The sequence below is a fragment of the Chelonia mydas genome, chromosome 9 (genome assembly GCF_015237465.2).
Source record: "Chelonia mydas isolate rCheMyd1 chromosome 9, rCheMyd1.pri.v2, whole genome shotgun sequence".
In the NCBI taxonomy this organism is placed as follows: Eukaryota; Metazoa; Chordata; order Testudines; family Cheloniidae; genus Chelonia; species Chelonia mydas.
In genome coordinates, this window is record NC_057855.1 from 22,769,412 (window position 1) to 22,786,314 (window position 16,903).

Consider the following 16,903-nt stretch of genomic DNA (forward strand, 5'->3'; position numbering starts at 1 on the left):
AAAGCAGACTAACATGCAGAACTGCTACAAAAACTTTTCCTAATGATTTCTTGAAAAATAAAACAATAATTTTTCATTTTAAATATATCTTTAAAAATTTACATTGGCACAAAGTTAATGGACAAAACTACTTGTAGAGACAAACTGGTATGGTACATTAGGAAGTGATGTTTCTGATGCAGGTTTTGTTTATATTTCATTTTTAAAAAGGGGGGGTCGGAGGAAGGGAGGGAAAGAGAGAGACACTTACTTCCCAAGTCCAATGAAAGGAAACACAGCCGCATAATAACAAACACAGATTATAAATATGAGCCACAAGGACAACGAGAAGTCTTTCACATCAGTTAATTTAATCACTTCACCTTCAGAAAGAAAGAAATATTGGGATCAATGCAAGTTATCTATAGGTAAGTTTAATATTTTTAAACGCTGAATAAAACTAAATAATGCATTGTAGAATTGAGCATTCATGTAGTTAGATTTTGTATGATATAGTCTCACTGTATCATAAATTGTGCAAGAGGGAGCTAATGACAAGTTTAAACCAGCATTTTCTTGATCCTATCTTAATGCTATAGAATTGCCAAAACTGAAGACTAAAGTCCAATGTATTCCATGGCAAGCTGGACATAAATTCTGTGGCACGGTCCCTAGAGTCAGAGACAGTCTGGGAGCAGCAGAGTGGAACATCTGCAAAGACTTCTATTTAAATAAAGAAGTTGTCAATTGAAAAGTGAAATTTTGCTGCAACCCCGAACTATGGAGAAGTGATTAAATATGGGAACAGAGCAAAACAAACTATTTGCAGTATGCCTCAGATTTTTGTATAGACAACACATCACTACAGATTGTTGGGGGAAGATGTATACTTTGGCACTTGTGTAAAAGAAAGTTGGACTCTTCAAACCTAGAGAGCACAGGAGGCTTTTGAGGTTGCAGGATGCATATTAGCTGGATGTTTCTATTAATAGTAAGCAGTTATTAAACAGCTACGGCTTACATTTATATGGTCTTGATTTCAGAGTAAAACATGGGGCATGAACTGTCCTTTCTGTAGGCTCGAGAGCCATTACATCCAGTTTTCACTCATGTTTTCCAATCATAACAGCTAGAAGCAGGGTTTGGTTTTTTATTAAATCAAGGATTTTGCAGCAAGAAGAGGATGAGGGGTAGTAAAATCAGAGCACTGGGAGCCTGATATGACTAATGGACAGATACCCTTTAAAATTAAATTCCAGTTATTTTGTTCTAGAGTGAAAGATACGAGTCCAGGTTATATACACACTTTAAATAACTGATATAGTACTATAGATGAACATACTAAGCAATCTGAGCGTTTTAACTATTGTTATCACTCACCAGTTTTTCCTTGCTCTTTACAAAGGATTTTTTCTGCTCTCTTGTCCAGATAAGCAAGAATCAATGCACAGCTTAGTGAAAAGATACATGTTACACCACCTGGAAGAGGAGACATTCACTGTACAGTAGTAACTCCAGAAAGATTTAGCTCTTAGAATATGTATGTTTTATCATACATCTCTAAACAGACCAGACCAGTCTAACAATCGCAGAGTATACTATGACCACCAGCTGCTGGCATTATAAAACTAAATAATGGACTACTTCAAAGTCTTTAAAGAACGTAAAGATATTTCGGCTTACTAAACACCACCTTATACAGACACCACCTTAAAATCTTTTACCTTTTATTTTCAAAAACAAGTGTTGAAAGTACAATTGTGCCTGTATTTGATTACAGATAACTGCACTTATCTAGAAATATAGTTCCCTGACTACACACACAAATCAGCAGTTACAGGATAGTGAGTGTAATGTGTGAGCAATTCTGCACCAAAGGTTAGCTGTACTTGGAATATCAGAAGCAAAGCACAAGCCCAGATGTAAGCAGGAGCAATGTCTTAATACCCATGGTTTGGTTTTGTGGGGGGGGGAAAAAAGACCTCACCCAAGTGGAAATTTTCTCTCTCTTCAGAGTACAAATGAATAAACATGTACAAGAACTTTGACATACTGCCTTTTTGAGGACAAGGAATGCACATAGTTCAGTGGAAGTTAAAAATCTGCCCATGATTTCCAAGCATATGCAAGACATGAAGGCCATTATACATCCCCATAATGAAGACTAACTTTGATTTCAGTTGCTGGTTTATACACACCATAACACACCACTAACTGTCAATCAAATGTGATAACTTCCCAGACGTTGACTTTACTTAAAGTTTGAACTTATTGCTGGCAGTAAAGACTTGCCTTGCCAGTTATACTACTGCTCTCAGACTCATCTACAGTTTATTTTCAACATTATCAAGCAAATTTTCAACTGAAGAACTCATAATAACTTATCACTCATTTAGCTTTTTCTAGTTCATGCATATTATTTAAAATGTTCAGTGTTTGTTGCTTATGTCATGTAGCATTCAGGATTTTCATACATGTGTCACTGATGACTTTTTTTTAAAAATATTTACTAACCTATCATGAGTGTAAATCCAAGTGTACTGTGACCTGTAGAGCCCAGCAGATTCTGAACTCTGGAGTATATCCATCCCATGATATTCATATTCACAGTGCTCCCCTAGACAGAAAGGACGGTCATGAAGAATATTGCAGTTTACAATTCTATTATAGTTTTAAAAGGATCAGCTGAGGTGAACCGTTTAAGTCTCACCAAATGCCCAATAAATATCAGTGTCTAAGAAAAGCCATCTGAAAAAGAATGGATCTACAAAGTAAGCTTGATTTATGCATCCGAAGGTATAAAATTAAAATTGCAACTAGTACAAGAATTGAATAGGTTCAAGATTACAAAGAATCCAGTCACATACAAAGTGTCAGAAGAAACCCATACTAGATCTTTCTGCACTAGCAGCAATATCACCATGAACTCTACATTAAACACTGCAATGGCTTATGTGTTATATGTATGATTTGTTTAACCCATACTTTAAACCAAGTAGCAGACTTCAGGAGGACATGTCTAACTAGAGCAGAAGATAGTCCTCCCAGAACAAGGGATATTCTAATGATCTGTTAAGGGAAGGCTGGAAAAGGAAAAAGAAAAAGGAATTTTTTGCCAGAAGCTGGGAATGGGCAACAGGGAATTGATCACTCGGTGATTACCTCTTCTGTTCTCATTCCCTCTGGGGCACCTGTCATTGGCCACAGTTGGAAGTCAAGATACTGAGCTAGATTGACCTTTGGTCTGACCCAGTATGGCCGTTCTTATGTTCTTAATACAGCCGATTCTTATTTCCTAGCCCAAACAAAATGAATAGCAGGCCTATCGTTGGATGGCAGGTCAGATATATTTATATAAAGTCCATAAAATACTCTTGTAACACTTCCATACTGAACAGCTATGTTGCAGAGTAAGCACAGTTAGAAGCTCAGGTCCCAAATCAATTGATGTATACTGCAAATTAAAATGCCAAAAAAAAAAAAAAGCAAGCTAAAATTCAGCCAAGTTGACACTCATGGTGTACACTGTATCAGTAAAGTCTGTTGTACATTTTAAAAATTCACCCTTGAAGAAGGCAGACATTCCTGCCCTGCCTTTGTATGCAATATTAGTTTATACCAGGGCCTCTTCAGAAGTTTGACAGTTAAAACCTCAAGAAACTGCTGCGTCCTGGTGGTTACATCATGCAAGCGGTAATGCACAACATCCACGTTGGAGTTGAAAATGCTCTCTTATGAGATTCTTCGTAAATGGTGTTTTGGCAATTTTCCATTAGTGCATCTTGACCTTACCACACAGTTCCCTCTTCCAAGAAGTACAAAGTCACATTTTAAACATATGATTATATAAAAATAGTGTTATAGGTCTTCATACTTACAATTCTGGCCATGCTAAGTTGTAATCCAAACACGAGGTTTAATTCCTTGCCTTTAAACCAACTGACAGCATAGGTGTTTTGTGCTACTGCTAAGGATTCCCCACCAATTCTAAATAAGGAAAAGAGAAATATGTAAAAATGTAATCTGAACACCTGTTGTGATATAACAAGTCAGTACAATGAATTGACTTCAGTTTGTGTAGTGCTGTGTAGGTTCACTTGAATTTTAGATGTGTCCATGTAACAGGAATCATAACTAATAGAAACATGTAGGAAAGACAGGTTTTGCATTTTGAAGACGATAGCAAAAAGTGGGAAAGAATAACCTGAAGTCTATGAAAATGGATTACAATTGCCTTTGGTTGTGCAAAGAGCAATGTGAAGAAAGCAGAGGCAAAAGTGAAGTGAGACTGCAGCACCTTCTTAGCTGAGATGGAATAGTGTAAGAGCCAACGGGTGATGACTGAAGTTAACAGAGCCAGGATTTCACAAAACTAAAGTATGTGTTTATTGTTGCTCATCCATAGTATGTCATGGATTGTCAAACTTTTTCATACTGTCGATCAGATGCATCTGATGAAGTGGGTTCCAGCCCATGAAAGCTTTTATGCCCAAATAAATGTTAGTCTCTAAGGTGCCACAAGGGCTCCTCGTTGTTTTTGCTGATACAGACTAACATGGCTACCACTCTGAAACCTGTAACCTTAATAAAGGTATCTTATATCTTTTCATTTGTGATCCTGCAACATCCCTAAGGGAACTACAGCAATTATTTACATGTTAAATTGTATTAAATGCTAAAACACATTACTTTTACAACTAGAGACAAGGAGCACCAGCACCAGAGTGCAATTCAGATGACTGCTTGGCCTGCTGGTTATGTATGGTTTCGTTATTGTTTAAATTCAATGAAGACATTTATTAAACACAGCACTGAAACATTAGAAAGTCATTTCCAATTTCTAATTCTTTAATAAATTTAGGAATGCAATTGCAACCGTCCACAGACCTCCCTGAAGATATATGTAGACTGTGGGAGCACAAGTATGCCAAGCACTTTGTAGAACACAGAAAAAGGTGGCCATGCCTCTAAGTGCATATAATCTGATGTTGACCTTTTACCTAGACTTACCCAAATACAAATCTGCCAGCTTCCATTAGCCAAAAAGCATTAAGTAGAGCTCCCATCGCAAAGATCACCTGTAAAATAGTAACATGTAAACAAAAAACACCAAATTTTTAGTAACCCAACTTTAAACTAAAATGATTCTGGAACATCAAACTACACAAATCACATACCATGCGAGCTAAGAAGCTGGTTTTTGCTTAGTGATTTTTTTCCCTGAAAGCTAGCAAACATATGGAACTTCGCAACATTTTAATGCTTAAATGCTCATTAGCACATTAAATACACACGTTTGTAAGTATGCACAACACTACCTAGTAAATTTAATCAAATGCCTACTGACTAATATCCAGTTGTTAACTGATGCAAAATGAATTTCTGGTCAAGCATTTAAGTTTAAAAACATAAAAAGAAAGTCTCTTTGTAGATGTATTCTTCATACTAGCTGCTGAAGGCACCCAAAAGTGTGAATGAACATTTGAACTTATGGAAAGGGTTTTTTTTAGAATTACTAATTATAGTCAGTTCCTGTCACTAATGTGTTATCATGCACAGAATATGGATTAATGCATTACCCAGTTACTTTAGTTTCAATAAATATAAACAAGCTAATAAGCTTGAAAACTGCTACAAAATCCTTACAAAAATATTGTTTGCAAAGCCTGGTTAATTGTACCCAAACCTACAGCAGTTTATGTACATGCAGTATTCCTATAACTAAAAATATAGGAAATATAAATCTGTGAAATAGTTTTCCCTAGCTTTAAAGGAGCTTAACTATTGGCCATGTTATCTGATTACCCCTCACCGCAGGAAGATGAACAAAAGTTACTGCAAGGCCACATGGGAGGAAGGATGTTTACAGGGCACTGTACTTTATCACTACATAAGGCAATCAGAACTATTACAGAACATATGCACCAGACGTGCTCTATGTTCTGAGGCCGTGCAGCTTTCAGGTAGAAGGGAAGAATCAGGACAACTGTTAACAAGGCACACGATTCACCTCAAAAACCAAGTACAGGTGAATGCACTAACAATAACCATCCTGGAGAAATGTGGGCAACAGCAAGTCTTTATACAACTCCAGCCCCAAATACACACTGTAAACTGTACATAACTGCTTTGCAATAATAAATAAAAATAAAAAAATAATTATTCAATTTTATTTTGAACAATATAGGCAGGTATATCTTAGAAAATACCTCTACGGGTTTCTTAAGGCAACTCCACAATTGTTAATCCTAGCCGGGTTTTTGCCTGCAACCCTCTATCTGAAATGCACACGGTTATGGAAAGGCATAATGCATATTAGCTAGCACAGATTATGCATTTTGTTCAGCAAACCCTTCAACATCATGAGACAGCCTGCTGTGCCCCCTTTTGTTTGCACTTACCTGTCCAACACAAACAAAGGAGCTAAATATTATGGTGCCCAACCTGTCAACGAAAATTTGAGATATTTAAAACTTTAAAGCCAGAGATATTAGAGTACATTGAAAATATTTAACACTACTACACATTAAAAACAGAAGTGCTTCTGAAGCGGTCTTAGGTTTGGAGATTTACATCAAACTGCCCAGAGATCTCTTTTCTACCTGTTACTAAGTGTGTGCTCCAGGATGAGGAAACTGCTATTGTCTGCGACAAGCAGAAATATTATTTGGAAGAGTACATATGTTCAGTGCATGGCTTGGGACTTCTAGCTCTGTTTAAGAGAATTTACATCAGAAAGCTCCCTATTACATGGACATGCCAGAGCTCTCTCTGGCTAAATATTGCTTATCTGATCATTAGCAGTAAAAAAAAAGTCTGGCACTCTTCATACACGCTTTCTTTGTGTTACTGATGCATCTGTTGCACTAATTGTATTAGAAATGCCATACTTCCTTCCCCAAAACCTTAAAATTGAATGTGTAAACATATTGAGGGGACTGGACTAGATGATCTCTGGAGGTCCCTTCCAGTCCTACAATTCTATTATTCTATGATTATACTTTATAAACAATAACTGATCCTTTGTTTTATACTAGGTTTGATGTTCATATCACCCCAGACATGTATCTAACAGATCTGAGAAACAGAAGTGCACATGTTCTGGTTTTCAAGTACCATGATCAGTTTCCAATTCATTTAAAACCTGTAACTTTAATCTTCATGTTATGTGTCATACCGCCTTCCTTCTAACAATGAAGTGACATAACTAGAATACAGTGAAAACATTACACCATAGGCGCTGACTCCATGGGTACTTAGCACCAATCGGCAGCCAGCTTCCCTCCCACCCCACAGGTCTCCTGTCCACAGGCAGCCGCACTGATCAACTCCTGCCCCTTCCTCCCAGCACCACGCACCCACCGCCATCAGCTGTTCCACAGCATGCTCCACAGGATGTGGGGCGAGCGGAGGAGCGGGGACAGGGCGCACTCAGAGGAGGAGCAGAACTGGGCAAGAAGAGGCAGGGCAGGGGCAGAGCAGGGGGTTGGTCGGCACCCAAGCCCAAAGGAAGCATCATAGCAAAGGACACATATGCCTCATTTTTAACGGGATTCAGTTATTACTTTTAAAAAACTGAAAATGTATTCTTTCCACAATGTATGAGCACCATTCAGCACTTTGTAGTCAAAATTCCCACTAAATGTAATCGTTTTGCTCTGTAGTGAGTGAATATTTACTTCAGAGGTTGGAGGAATCAAAGCTCCTATGCAGTTTTTCCACTTGCAGACTCTCTCATACTATTGCTGCATGTACAAGAGATTCATATACCCAGAAGTTTAAAAAACACCACAGTACTATTTTTGAAGTACAGCTTTTAAGACACTACTCCTCTTTAAATAAGCCTGTATTAAATATGGGAATCTATCTGCCTACCTTTGAACAGTTTGGAACTTTGGAACAGTTTCTCAGTAAATAAGCATATAGTATAACTTAGTACACAAACCAGAAAACTAAAGTTGTGAAATATTTCCGATCAAGGTGAATTGATTTAAATCACTGAATTCAAATCATGCTTAAATCAGCAAGCAGGAAACCTTGATTTAAAAGTGTTATTCTTGTTTTATATATTTGTACCTGGGGTAGGTCTACATATAGAGTTGGGGTGTAATTTCCAACCTGAGGAGTCATTTGTGCTAGCTCTGATCTAGTGTGCTAAAAACAGAGCACAGGTAATGGCAGCATGACCCACAGGAAGGGCTAGCCATCACCAAGTACATGCCGAGGGTCTCTGATGGGTACATACTTGGGGCAGCTTGTCCATCCTGCTACTGGTGCCTCCACAGTTACAATCTATTTTTAAGCATGCTCGCTAAATCAGAGCTAGCGCAGATGTGTCTCCTTGAGCGGGGAATCATATCCCTAGATTCAAGTGTACACACAGTCTTAGCTGTTTTCCTAAAGAAAGACTACATCAAATAATGAGAATGAACCATTCAAACACATTGATTAGCAACACATATAGCCCTTCCACTAAATTTAGTACTTTGTTAGCCTGAAGAATACACTAAATCTATAAACGTTTATTTAAGCAGTTATATAAACTAACATATTTGTCCAGATTCTTAATTTTTACATTTTTTTGTTATGTTAGAAAATGGCATGACACACTTCTGATTTGCTAGATTACTGTATTTCACTTAGTATTTGTGTCAATTGGATGGAAATTGAAATGCAATTAAAAGGTGTATTTTAAAATGCATTTTTGTACTTTATGAAGCCACCTTACATGTGCTGATATATAACAAACTTTACCAAAAGTAATTAAGCAGAATGGAAGTATCAGCTGTAGTTCACAAATTGACTGATCATTTCAGATCACTATGGACCAGAATTTCTAAAGTAAATGTGCTTACTGAGCTAAGACACTTTTGAAAATCCCACTAGGCACCTAAATCTGGCCTGCCTTCTCAAAACTAGATCTCATCCTCTCCATAACTAGTTTTTAATCCTAGATTGGAGGAGGAAAACAAAACTTTCCTGCTTTTTCATCTTCCAGTTAGTTTCTCAACTTTGAATAAAATAGTCCACATGAAGAAAACTCTCTCCACACTTGATACTGAAACCCAAAAGTAATTAAGGCACAAGATTTTCAGCACAACTAAAAGTACTTACATTATGAAAAGTATCAGCATTCACTCCATTGTAATATGAATACTTCACGCAGTACATAACTTTGGGATGCTTATAAAACTTGAGTTGACTTCAAAATATAAAGATATTTTACCCTAAGTTTGTACATAATTTAAAAAGCTACACCACCCTTTAACGCATTAAAATTTGAGGACTGCTCACTGATGCAGCAGATTTTTATTTAAATTATTGTGCTGTATTATAGTAAATGTAGGCCTTAACATAAGTTATCAATTTCAAGTCTCATTTCAAACAGGGTTGTTTTTTAATGCAATTAAGTTAAAAAAAAAACCACATATCACCCTGATTTTAAGGGTTTTTTTTAAATGAATCTAACATATTATCCACCCTCTTTCACAAATGTGTTTTTCTATAAACAGATTTTGCAGCTTATTCAGATTTAAACACTCAAAGAAACTCAGTGAAAGCTGGTAGAATGTCACACTTCAAAGGATCAAGTCATTAGAAGGGCAGATGCATGTCCAGAAAAATCTCATCTACATTTTCAGTGTAGATGACAGTGTTGTCTCCTTACCTTATTCCAAATACTCTGTCTATCAGAAAGCCTCCAAAGAAACAGAGAACCACATTGGGCCAGGAATACCAGGCATACAATGCCATGAATGTAGCTGTGTTCACCTTCATATCCTAAAAATATGCAAAATTTACAAAAAGTGTCAGTTAGCACTACTTTAATTAGAGTGACAGGTGACAATTTCTAAGACAGCATCTAATAATTAAAACATTAAAAATGCAGCCTTCCTTTTAAGAGAAACTGTCACCAGGTGTTTAGAAATCCAAAGGCAAGTCTTGATAAATTCAATTGCCATAGATAAGCAGAAAACTTCCAGGGGCAAAGGGTAAGCCTTGCCTATAAAGCCTCTGTAGAATTTGAATGGGAAGATTTTTAAAAGGAAGTCAAAGGGAATGCTGGGTCCTTAACTGCCCTTTGTGCCTCTTAAAATCCCCCCAAGTTAGTTAGTTTTAAACCAGTTTCTAGCTCTTGCTGTGAAGAAACCATTCCAAATGTGACGCAAATGTAACCAATGCAGACAGAGTCTGAAATGAGAGATTTTAACCACCCGAGGTTCAAATTCTAATCCAGACATATCATTCATATGCTGGGGAGCTCATCCAGGAGAAAACAAGGAAAAGAAAATATAGGGAAAATACGACAGGGGTGGTGGAGAGCATCTCTTCCCTCGGGTCACTGTACTTCAGTCTTAGCTAGAAATCCCGAGGTCCTTGCTTTGCCTCCAGAGATGCACAGAGGAGATCCCACCCAGAGCATGGCTTCATGGGATGCAGCAAATGCAAGCCTTCTCTATGGAATCCCCAAATCCTGCCTCCGCCTCCTCCTCCCCTGCACAGTCTTAGGTCTAGTCTACACTACCGTGCTACACTGGCGCAGCCTGTAGCATGTCTGGTGAAGACATGCTATGCTGAGCGCTCTCCTATTGGCTTAATTATTCTACCTCAACGAGAGGAGGAAGATATGTCAGTGTCTCCCCCCAACTTAAGCATTGTCCATACCAGCGCTGGGTTGATGTAACTTGCACCACTTAGAGAGGTGGCTTTTTCACATCCCTGAACGATGTAAGTTACATTGATTTAAGCAGTAGTGTAGACAAGCCCTTAGATTTGCCCCTAAAACTGCTTTTACATCTACAATTTTTGGAAGATTTCAGTCATACCCCAAACCCTAAGCACAAGTGAAGCCTGGATATAGAGAAGGAGAAGTCTTACTGCTGACATGCAAAAGAATGGTGCCAAGCAACACAAAAGGCAAATACCCTAAAACAGTCAGATGCGGACTGTATTCTTACAGAATGTTAAAATTAAACTAAACTAACCTCCAAGCTGATTTCTATAATCTCTTGAAAGACAACATGGTTCAGTGTTAAAATTTGGGTTAAGATAACAAGAAATAAGCAAAATTTTGACAGGTATATAAACACTGTTTAAATGGAGAGCCTTCAACATGCAAAATACCAATGGATTTTGCATATCAATTTGTCTTTGAGTAAACTACACGAGTAATTATTTCCTCTTCGTTTTGGTTTACTAAGAGCCCAACTATGCAATTTTTACTTGTAATGAGTAGCATTTACCCACATGACTAGCCCCAACTAAGTGAGTGGGATTATTTGTGCACAGATACTACTCAGTGAGAGTAAGGGTCATGGATGTTAATCACACTGCTTAATAGACTATAGGAAGGTGATCAGGTACTATGGTGATAAGCACAGTATAAGAAATTAGATAGAATCACTAGTTACTGAATAAATGACCCAGACTTTTTGCATATACTCAACTTCTTCCTTGCAACATAATCAATACATTTTCAGATGGTCATTACTTCTCTAGAGTTTGAGAACTTCAATTAGAGAGCCATCTGAATGTGACATTTCAGTCATTTTTCACCCTTGATTTTAAAGCAAGAGGCGGTTTGTATGCTTACTGCAATCACATAAAGAAGAATCTGGTAGATTTTATGCAGCATTATTCCACAAGCTCATCTATAACTACATGCAGAACGCTACTTGAATGTTATATAGTAGTTGAGATTTCAAAAGCAAAAAGTCATTGAATAAAAATATGATTCCCAAAGCAACTCTAACGCTGCTACTTTCAATATAAGCAATATTTTTGTGTTATTCCGGCATATGACCCTAGCTTTAGGCTTTGTCTACACTAGCACTTTGTCCGCAAAAGTTTTTTTGTTAGGGGGTGTGGGGAAAAAAACACAACACACACCCCTGAGCGACATAAATCTCACCAACCAAAGCACCTGTGTGGATAGCACTATGTCAGCAGGAGATAGCTACCACCACTTGTTGGGGGTGGTTTAATTATGCTGGTGGGAGAGCTCTTTCCTGCTGCCACAGAGCAGCTACACAGGAGACCTTACAGCAGCGCAGCTGCAGCAGTACAGCTGTGCCGCTGTAAGGTTCGTAGTGTAGACATCACCTTAATGCCTTTAATACATGCAGTCTCAGTCATAGTTCTACTCCTCCCCATCACCTCTTTTTAAAATAAAAAGGAGCTGCCAGGTGCAACTGACTGCTGCCAAATGGACATGCAAATGTGCTATTCCAGATAAGCAGGTTGCAGCTCATGTGGAGAACACTGTGAAGGGTCACAAGAAAGTCACACTCATGAGTATCCAGTTATTTGCATGTACACAGAGTGTATTACTCCAGTTCATGAGCTCTCACCTTGATAAGGAAGGTCAGGTATTGCACATGTACAGTAGTTTTAGATTTAAAACCTAAACTACAGTACTTGACAATGCTCTTGTTATAAAGATAAGTAGTCAACCCACTGGTTAACTAAATTACATGGGTGATTTCCCCATTCCACTAATGCATGGTTAAAGTTCTCTTGATAGGTTATTCAAAAGTAAGATTACTGAAAACAATCCCCCCAGAAGAGTCGGTTATTATATATAAGGAATTTTCGCCACTTACCCTTTGAACCTGAGTCTGCAGAGCTGCTGGATTGTCATAGCAAAAATAGCTACCTACAAGGAGAATGAAAATACTAAATAAGCTTAGATACACTATTTTAGACATATTGAATACAAAACTAAGATTATCTTAATAGAGACAATCTAGCCACTTTGTACAATCACATTGGATTGCATTTTAATGACATTTGCAAGAAGTCATCTCATAGATAATAGAAGTTGCTTCCATTTCTGTCTATTAAGTTCATTTCTCTCAGAACTTAATGAAGAATATTGCAAACGTTTGTGATAAATTTACAAATAAAACAGCAATGGTATATTTACACTGCTATTTTAACAGCTTTAAAACTATTACTCTTTCCAGTTAAAAAAAGAGTCTTCCTAAACTTAAAAAAAAAAAAAATCCAGCCAGTGACATTCATCTTCAGTTTGTTTACCAAACTGCTAGGAGGTAAATTAAGCAGATAATATAAAGTATTCACATACTTAAACAGTAACTAATCTTGTGAATAAAAGCAAGTTCTTTTTCATGTTAATGCAAGATATAACTTTTTGGAAGGGTTTTTCTTTTAAATTTGTTTTATACCACAGCATCATTAAGGTATAAATGGGGCCCTTGAACAGAGAAACACTTATCTTAACCATTACTGCCCCGCTGGAACATCTATTGTTCTGCATTTACACTAACCACACCCAAACTTTGTTACTGCAAAAATACAAGACGTGCCAGTGCTCATAAAGGAGCCAATTTTTTTTTTTTTATAAAGGGAGCCCCTTCCTGCTATCAGGAATCTGCTCATAACTGAATAAGCAATGAACCTTCAAAAATCACATAAAATGGCATTTGATTAAAATGTGGTTCTTTAAACTGAAGGTGTCCATGCTTCTGACAGGTTTTACTTTTGTGAAATGTCTGTATAACCGACTGCAAATGTTTTAATTACTTTAAAAACTCCTCAGTGAAAGGGTGTTTGGATTCATATATTCTTGTGCAGTGTTCACAATTTAAATATTGTAGCACTGCACCAGAAAGTCAAATGAAAAACAAAAGGGACTACTCCATCCAACCTGGGCAAGGAAAATAAAAGTACAAAAAGATAAAAGTGAATTAAGCTTTTAGTAACTCAAATCATTAGTAAAGTAAGATTTAACTTGACTGTCTCTCTTCATACTGTTAGCATCAAGTTCAGTGCACAATAACCACTATTATTAACACATATCTAAACATGTTTTAACTCTTGATCATTTGGAATGAAACTTCTCAAATCTGAGGACAGTCATATCACAATCACAAGCTGTGAGAGTTTATACCAGGGGTCAGCAACGTATGGCACACGTGCCAAGGATGGCACGTGAGCGGATTTTTAATGGCACGCTGCTGCCTGCCAGGTCCCAGCCACCAGCCCCGCTCAGCCCGCTGCCAAACCCAGGCCAGCAGCAGGCTGAGCAGGGCCAGCGGCCGGGACCCTGGCAGGCAGCAGCGTGCCATTAAAAATCCTGCCCGCCCCAGCCCGATCTTCTCCGTCCCCCCTCCCCCCGCAGGGGCAGGGTGAAGAAGCTTGGTCCTGCCGGCTGCTGCTGCAGGGCAGGCAAGGTTCCCCCCTCCCCCGCCTCTTCCCCCAGCATGCTGGGTTCCTGCCCCTCCTCCTCTCCCTTCCTGCTGCCCATCAGCTGATGGCCCTTGCGTGGGAGGGGGAGAAGCAGCGCTGCTCCGGGGAGGAGGCGGAGAAGAGGTGGGGACAGGGCCTTGGGGGTAGGGGGTGGAATCAGGGCATATCCCCTCCAGCCCCCTTCTGTGAGCCACTCTGGGCACGGGGCTGTGAGCACTCCCACGACCCCAGCACACACCCCCAGCCCCAACCCCTGCAGCCCCCTCACACACACTCCCAGCCCTCTGCCCTGACTCCTGCACCCCCCTCACATACCCCAGCCCTGACTCCTGCACCCCCCTCACACATCCGCAGCCCCCTGCCCTGACTCCTGCACCCCCCACACATACCCAGCACCCCCACACTCCATGCCCTGACTTTTGCATCCCCCACATTCCCACCTGAGCACCGAACGGGAGCTCCTGCAAACCCCCCACACACACACACACATATTCCCACCTGCACCCCTCACACCAAATGGGAGCAGCCCTGGTAAGCACTCCACACCCAAACCTCCTGCCCCAACCTTGAGCCCCCCCCCCTCATTCTAGCTCCTGGCCAGACCCTACACCCCAACCCCCAGTCAGCTCCTTCACCCCCAGCCCTGTGTTCAGTGCATTCCCACCCTCAGCTCAGTGCAGGGACGGGGGAGAATGGGCTAGAACCAGGGAGAAAGTAGGTACCCATTCTATGTGGGCAGGGCCTGGATCCCAGACTGGCAGCGGGCTGAGTGGGGCCAGCAGCCGGGACCCTGGCTGGCAGGAACCGGCGGACGGAACCCCAGACGGGCAGCGGGCTGAGCCGCTCAGTGGTCCTGGCTGCCGGCCCCACTCAGCCTGCTGCCGGCCTAGGTGAACGGAACCCCAGGCTGGCAGCATAGGAGCAGCATTTTAATTTAATTTTAAATGAAGCTTCTTAAACATTTTGAAAACCTTGTTTACTTTACATATGATAATAGTTTAGTTATATAATATATAGACTTATAGAGAGAGAGACCTTCTAAAAAACATTAAAATGTATTACTGGCACGCGAAACCTTAAATTAAAGTGAATAAATGAAGACTCAGCACACCACTTCTGAAAGGTTGCTGACCCCTGGTTTATACTAACTGAAAGGTAGACAGTGATTTTGGTGTGCAGTGATAATTTCCATGCAGGCAAACAGACCAAACGCAGTTAGGATTTTCTTGTTCAGAATGTATGGAACCTTCAAACTCAAGAAAAACACATTTACATCAATAATGGGTTTGTTTGTTTTGGCACAGTGTGGTGAAAAACAAGGAAGGCCAAAAGAAAATCAACTTAGCACCTGCCTATACAGCAAAATTCATGTCAGGGAAGTGTTACATCTCAAATTTGAAAGAAAATAAAACAAGAGGGAAGGTTGATGTAGAAGAGTTTTTAAAACTTAAGATGGAAAAAATAAGAACAGATGCTAAACCTATCAGCCTCCGAAACTTTAACAAGCCCTGCCACAAAATGTAAGGGTTCATCTCCAGGAGGACTTTTAATCCTCTCTATGGCAACAGGCTCGGCTCCTGCCTGTGCAGACGGGACAGGGCTGCTAGAGAGGGGCGGTACGTTTAGTGTTGACAGCCGGGGACACGGTTTGGTCGCAGGAAGGCAGACAGAACAAAGCCAGGGGATAACAGGGACCCGGCCCCAGGACCCTGTTGTGGCGACAGGGCCCGAGGTTGCGGGCCTTGTTTTTCCCACCAACACGTTAGAGATATTGCAGGGAGCCCCCGCCCCAGCAGCGCCGCGGCTACGCTCGTGGAGTTACCCGATGCAGCGAACTGCGCGGGAGGGGCACTGGGAGGCTCCACCGCCCTCCTATCCATGGGCGGATGACGAGCCCGGTCCCAGTCCGGCCTCTAAGGAACTGGGGGGCAGGTGCGCAGCCACCAGCGGGCGCGGGGGGAGGGTGCACGAGGCTGGCTGCCGCTGGGGCGGCTCCAACAGGCGGGACTTACCGAAGCCCAGGAAGCACATGAGAGCCAGGACCAGCAGCCGGTGGGCCAGCCGCCGCGGGTCGCACAGGGGCGGCAGCGCCTTGCGCGGGGGACAGTCATTCTGCGCCGAGTCCAGCAGCGGCCGCTCCTCCTCGCCGCCCGGCTCCACCATCGCGGCGGGGCCCCGGCTTGCCAGTGTAGGCTCCGAGCAGCACCAGGTCACGTGAGAACCAGTCAGCTGATCCCCGTCAACTAGCTTGTCACGTGGCAAAGGGGACCTCCCATGGTGCCCGCCTCTTAGGCCAGCGGACCCACAATGCAGCGCGGCCTAGCAGCAGTCTTCTTCGCAGGCGCCTACGTCACCTGCTGAGGCGCAGCTGAGCTCGGGCGAACACTTTTGGCCCCGCCCCGCGCTCTCTGTCCTCCCTCCCGCCTGCTCTCCCAGCCTAAGGGGGGTCAGGCGCACACCTCTAAAAATGTCCCCCTCTCAGTGCAGTGGGACCTCACACACTGCTTGCACATGAGGCTGTGCTGCTGGAGCAGGGTCACACCAGCAGTGGTAGGCCCATGCTGTTCCCAGAAGTACTGGAATATCCATTATTCCAGGGACATAGAATATCAGGGTTGGAAGGGACCTCAGGAGGTCATGTAGTCCAACTCCCTGCTCAGAGCAGGCCCAATCCCCAATTTCTACCCCAGATCCCTAAATGGCCCCCTCAAAG

General features: G+C 41.1%; 1 protein-coding gene across 2 annotated transcripts in view; it reads right to left on the reverse strand.

Moving 5' to 3' along the window:
• MFSD1 (major facilitator superfamily domain containing 1) overlaps positions 1-16,560 on the reverse strand; it is a 30,170-nt gene extending 13,610 nt beyond the window's left edge. Inside the window, exons 1-9 of one of the 2 annotated variants that reach the window (XM_037908376.2) lie at positions 16,203-16,560; positions 12,582-12,634; positions 9,647-9,759; positions 6,381-6,423; positions 4,990-5,057; positions 3,858-3,966; positions 2,494-2,596; positions 1,360-1,458; positions 251-362 (exon numbers count right to left, since the gene is read on the reverse strand). In XM_037908376.2, coding sequence (XP_037764304.1) covers positions 251-362; positions 1,360-1,458; positions 2,494-2,596; positions 3,858-3,966; positions 4,990-5,057; positions 6,381-6,423; positions 9,647-9,759; positions 12,582-12,634; positions 16,203-16,353 — 851 coding nt within the window. In that variant the 5' untranslated portion in view covers positions 16,354-16,560. The remainder of the gene's footprint in view (positions 1-250; positions 363-1,359; positions 1,459-2,493; positions 2,597-3,857; positions 3,967-4,989; positions 5,058-6,380; positions 6,424-9,646; positions 9,760-12,581; positions 12,635-16,202) is intronic. The other variant, XM_037908375.2, reaches the window with a different exon arrangement.
• Between the last annotated feature and the right edge of the window lie 343 nt (positions 16,561-16,903).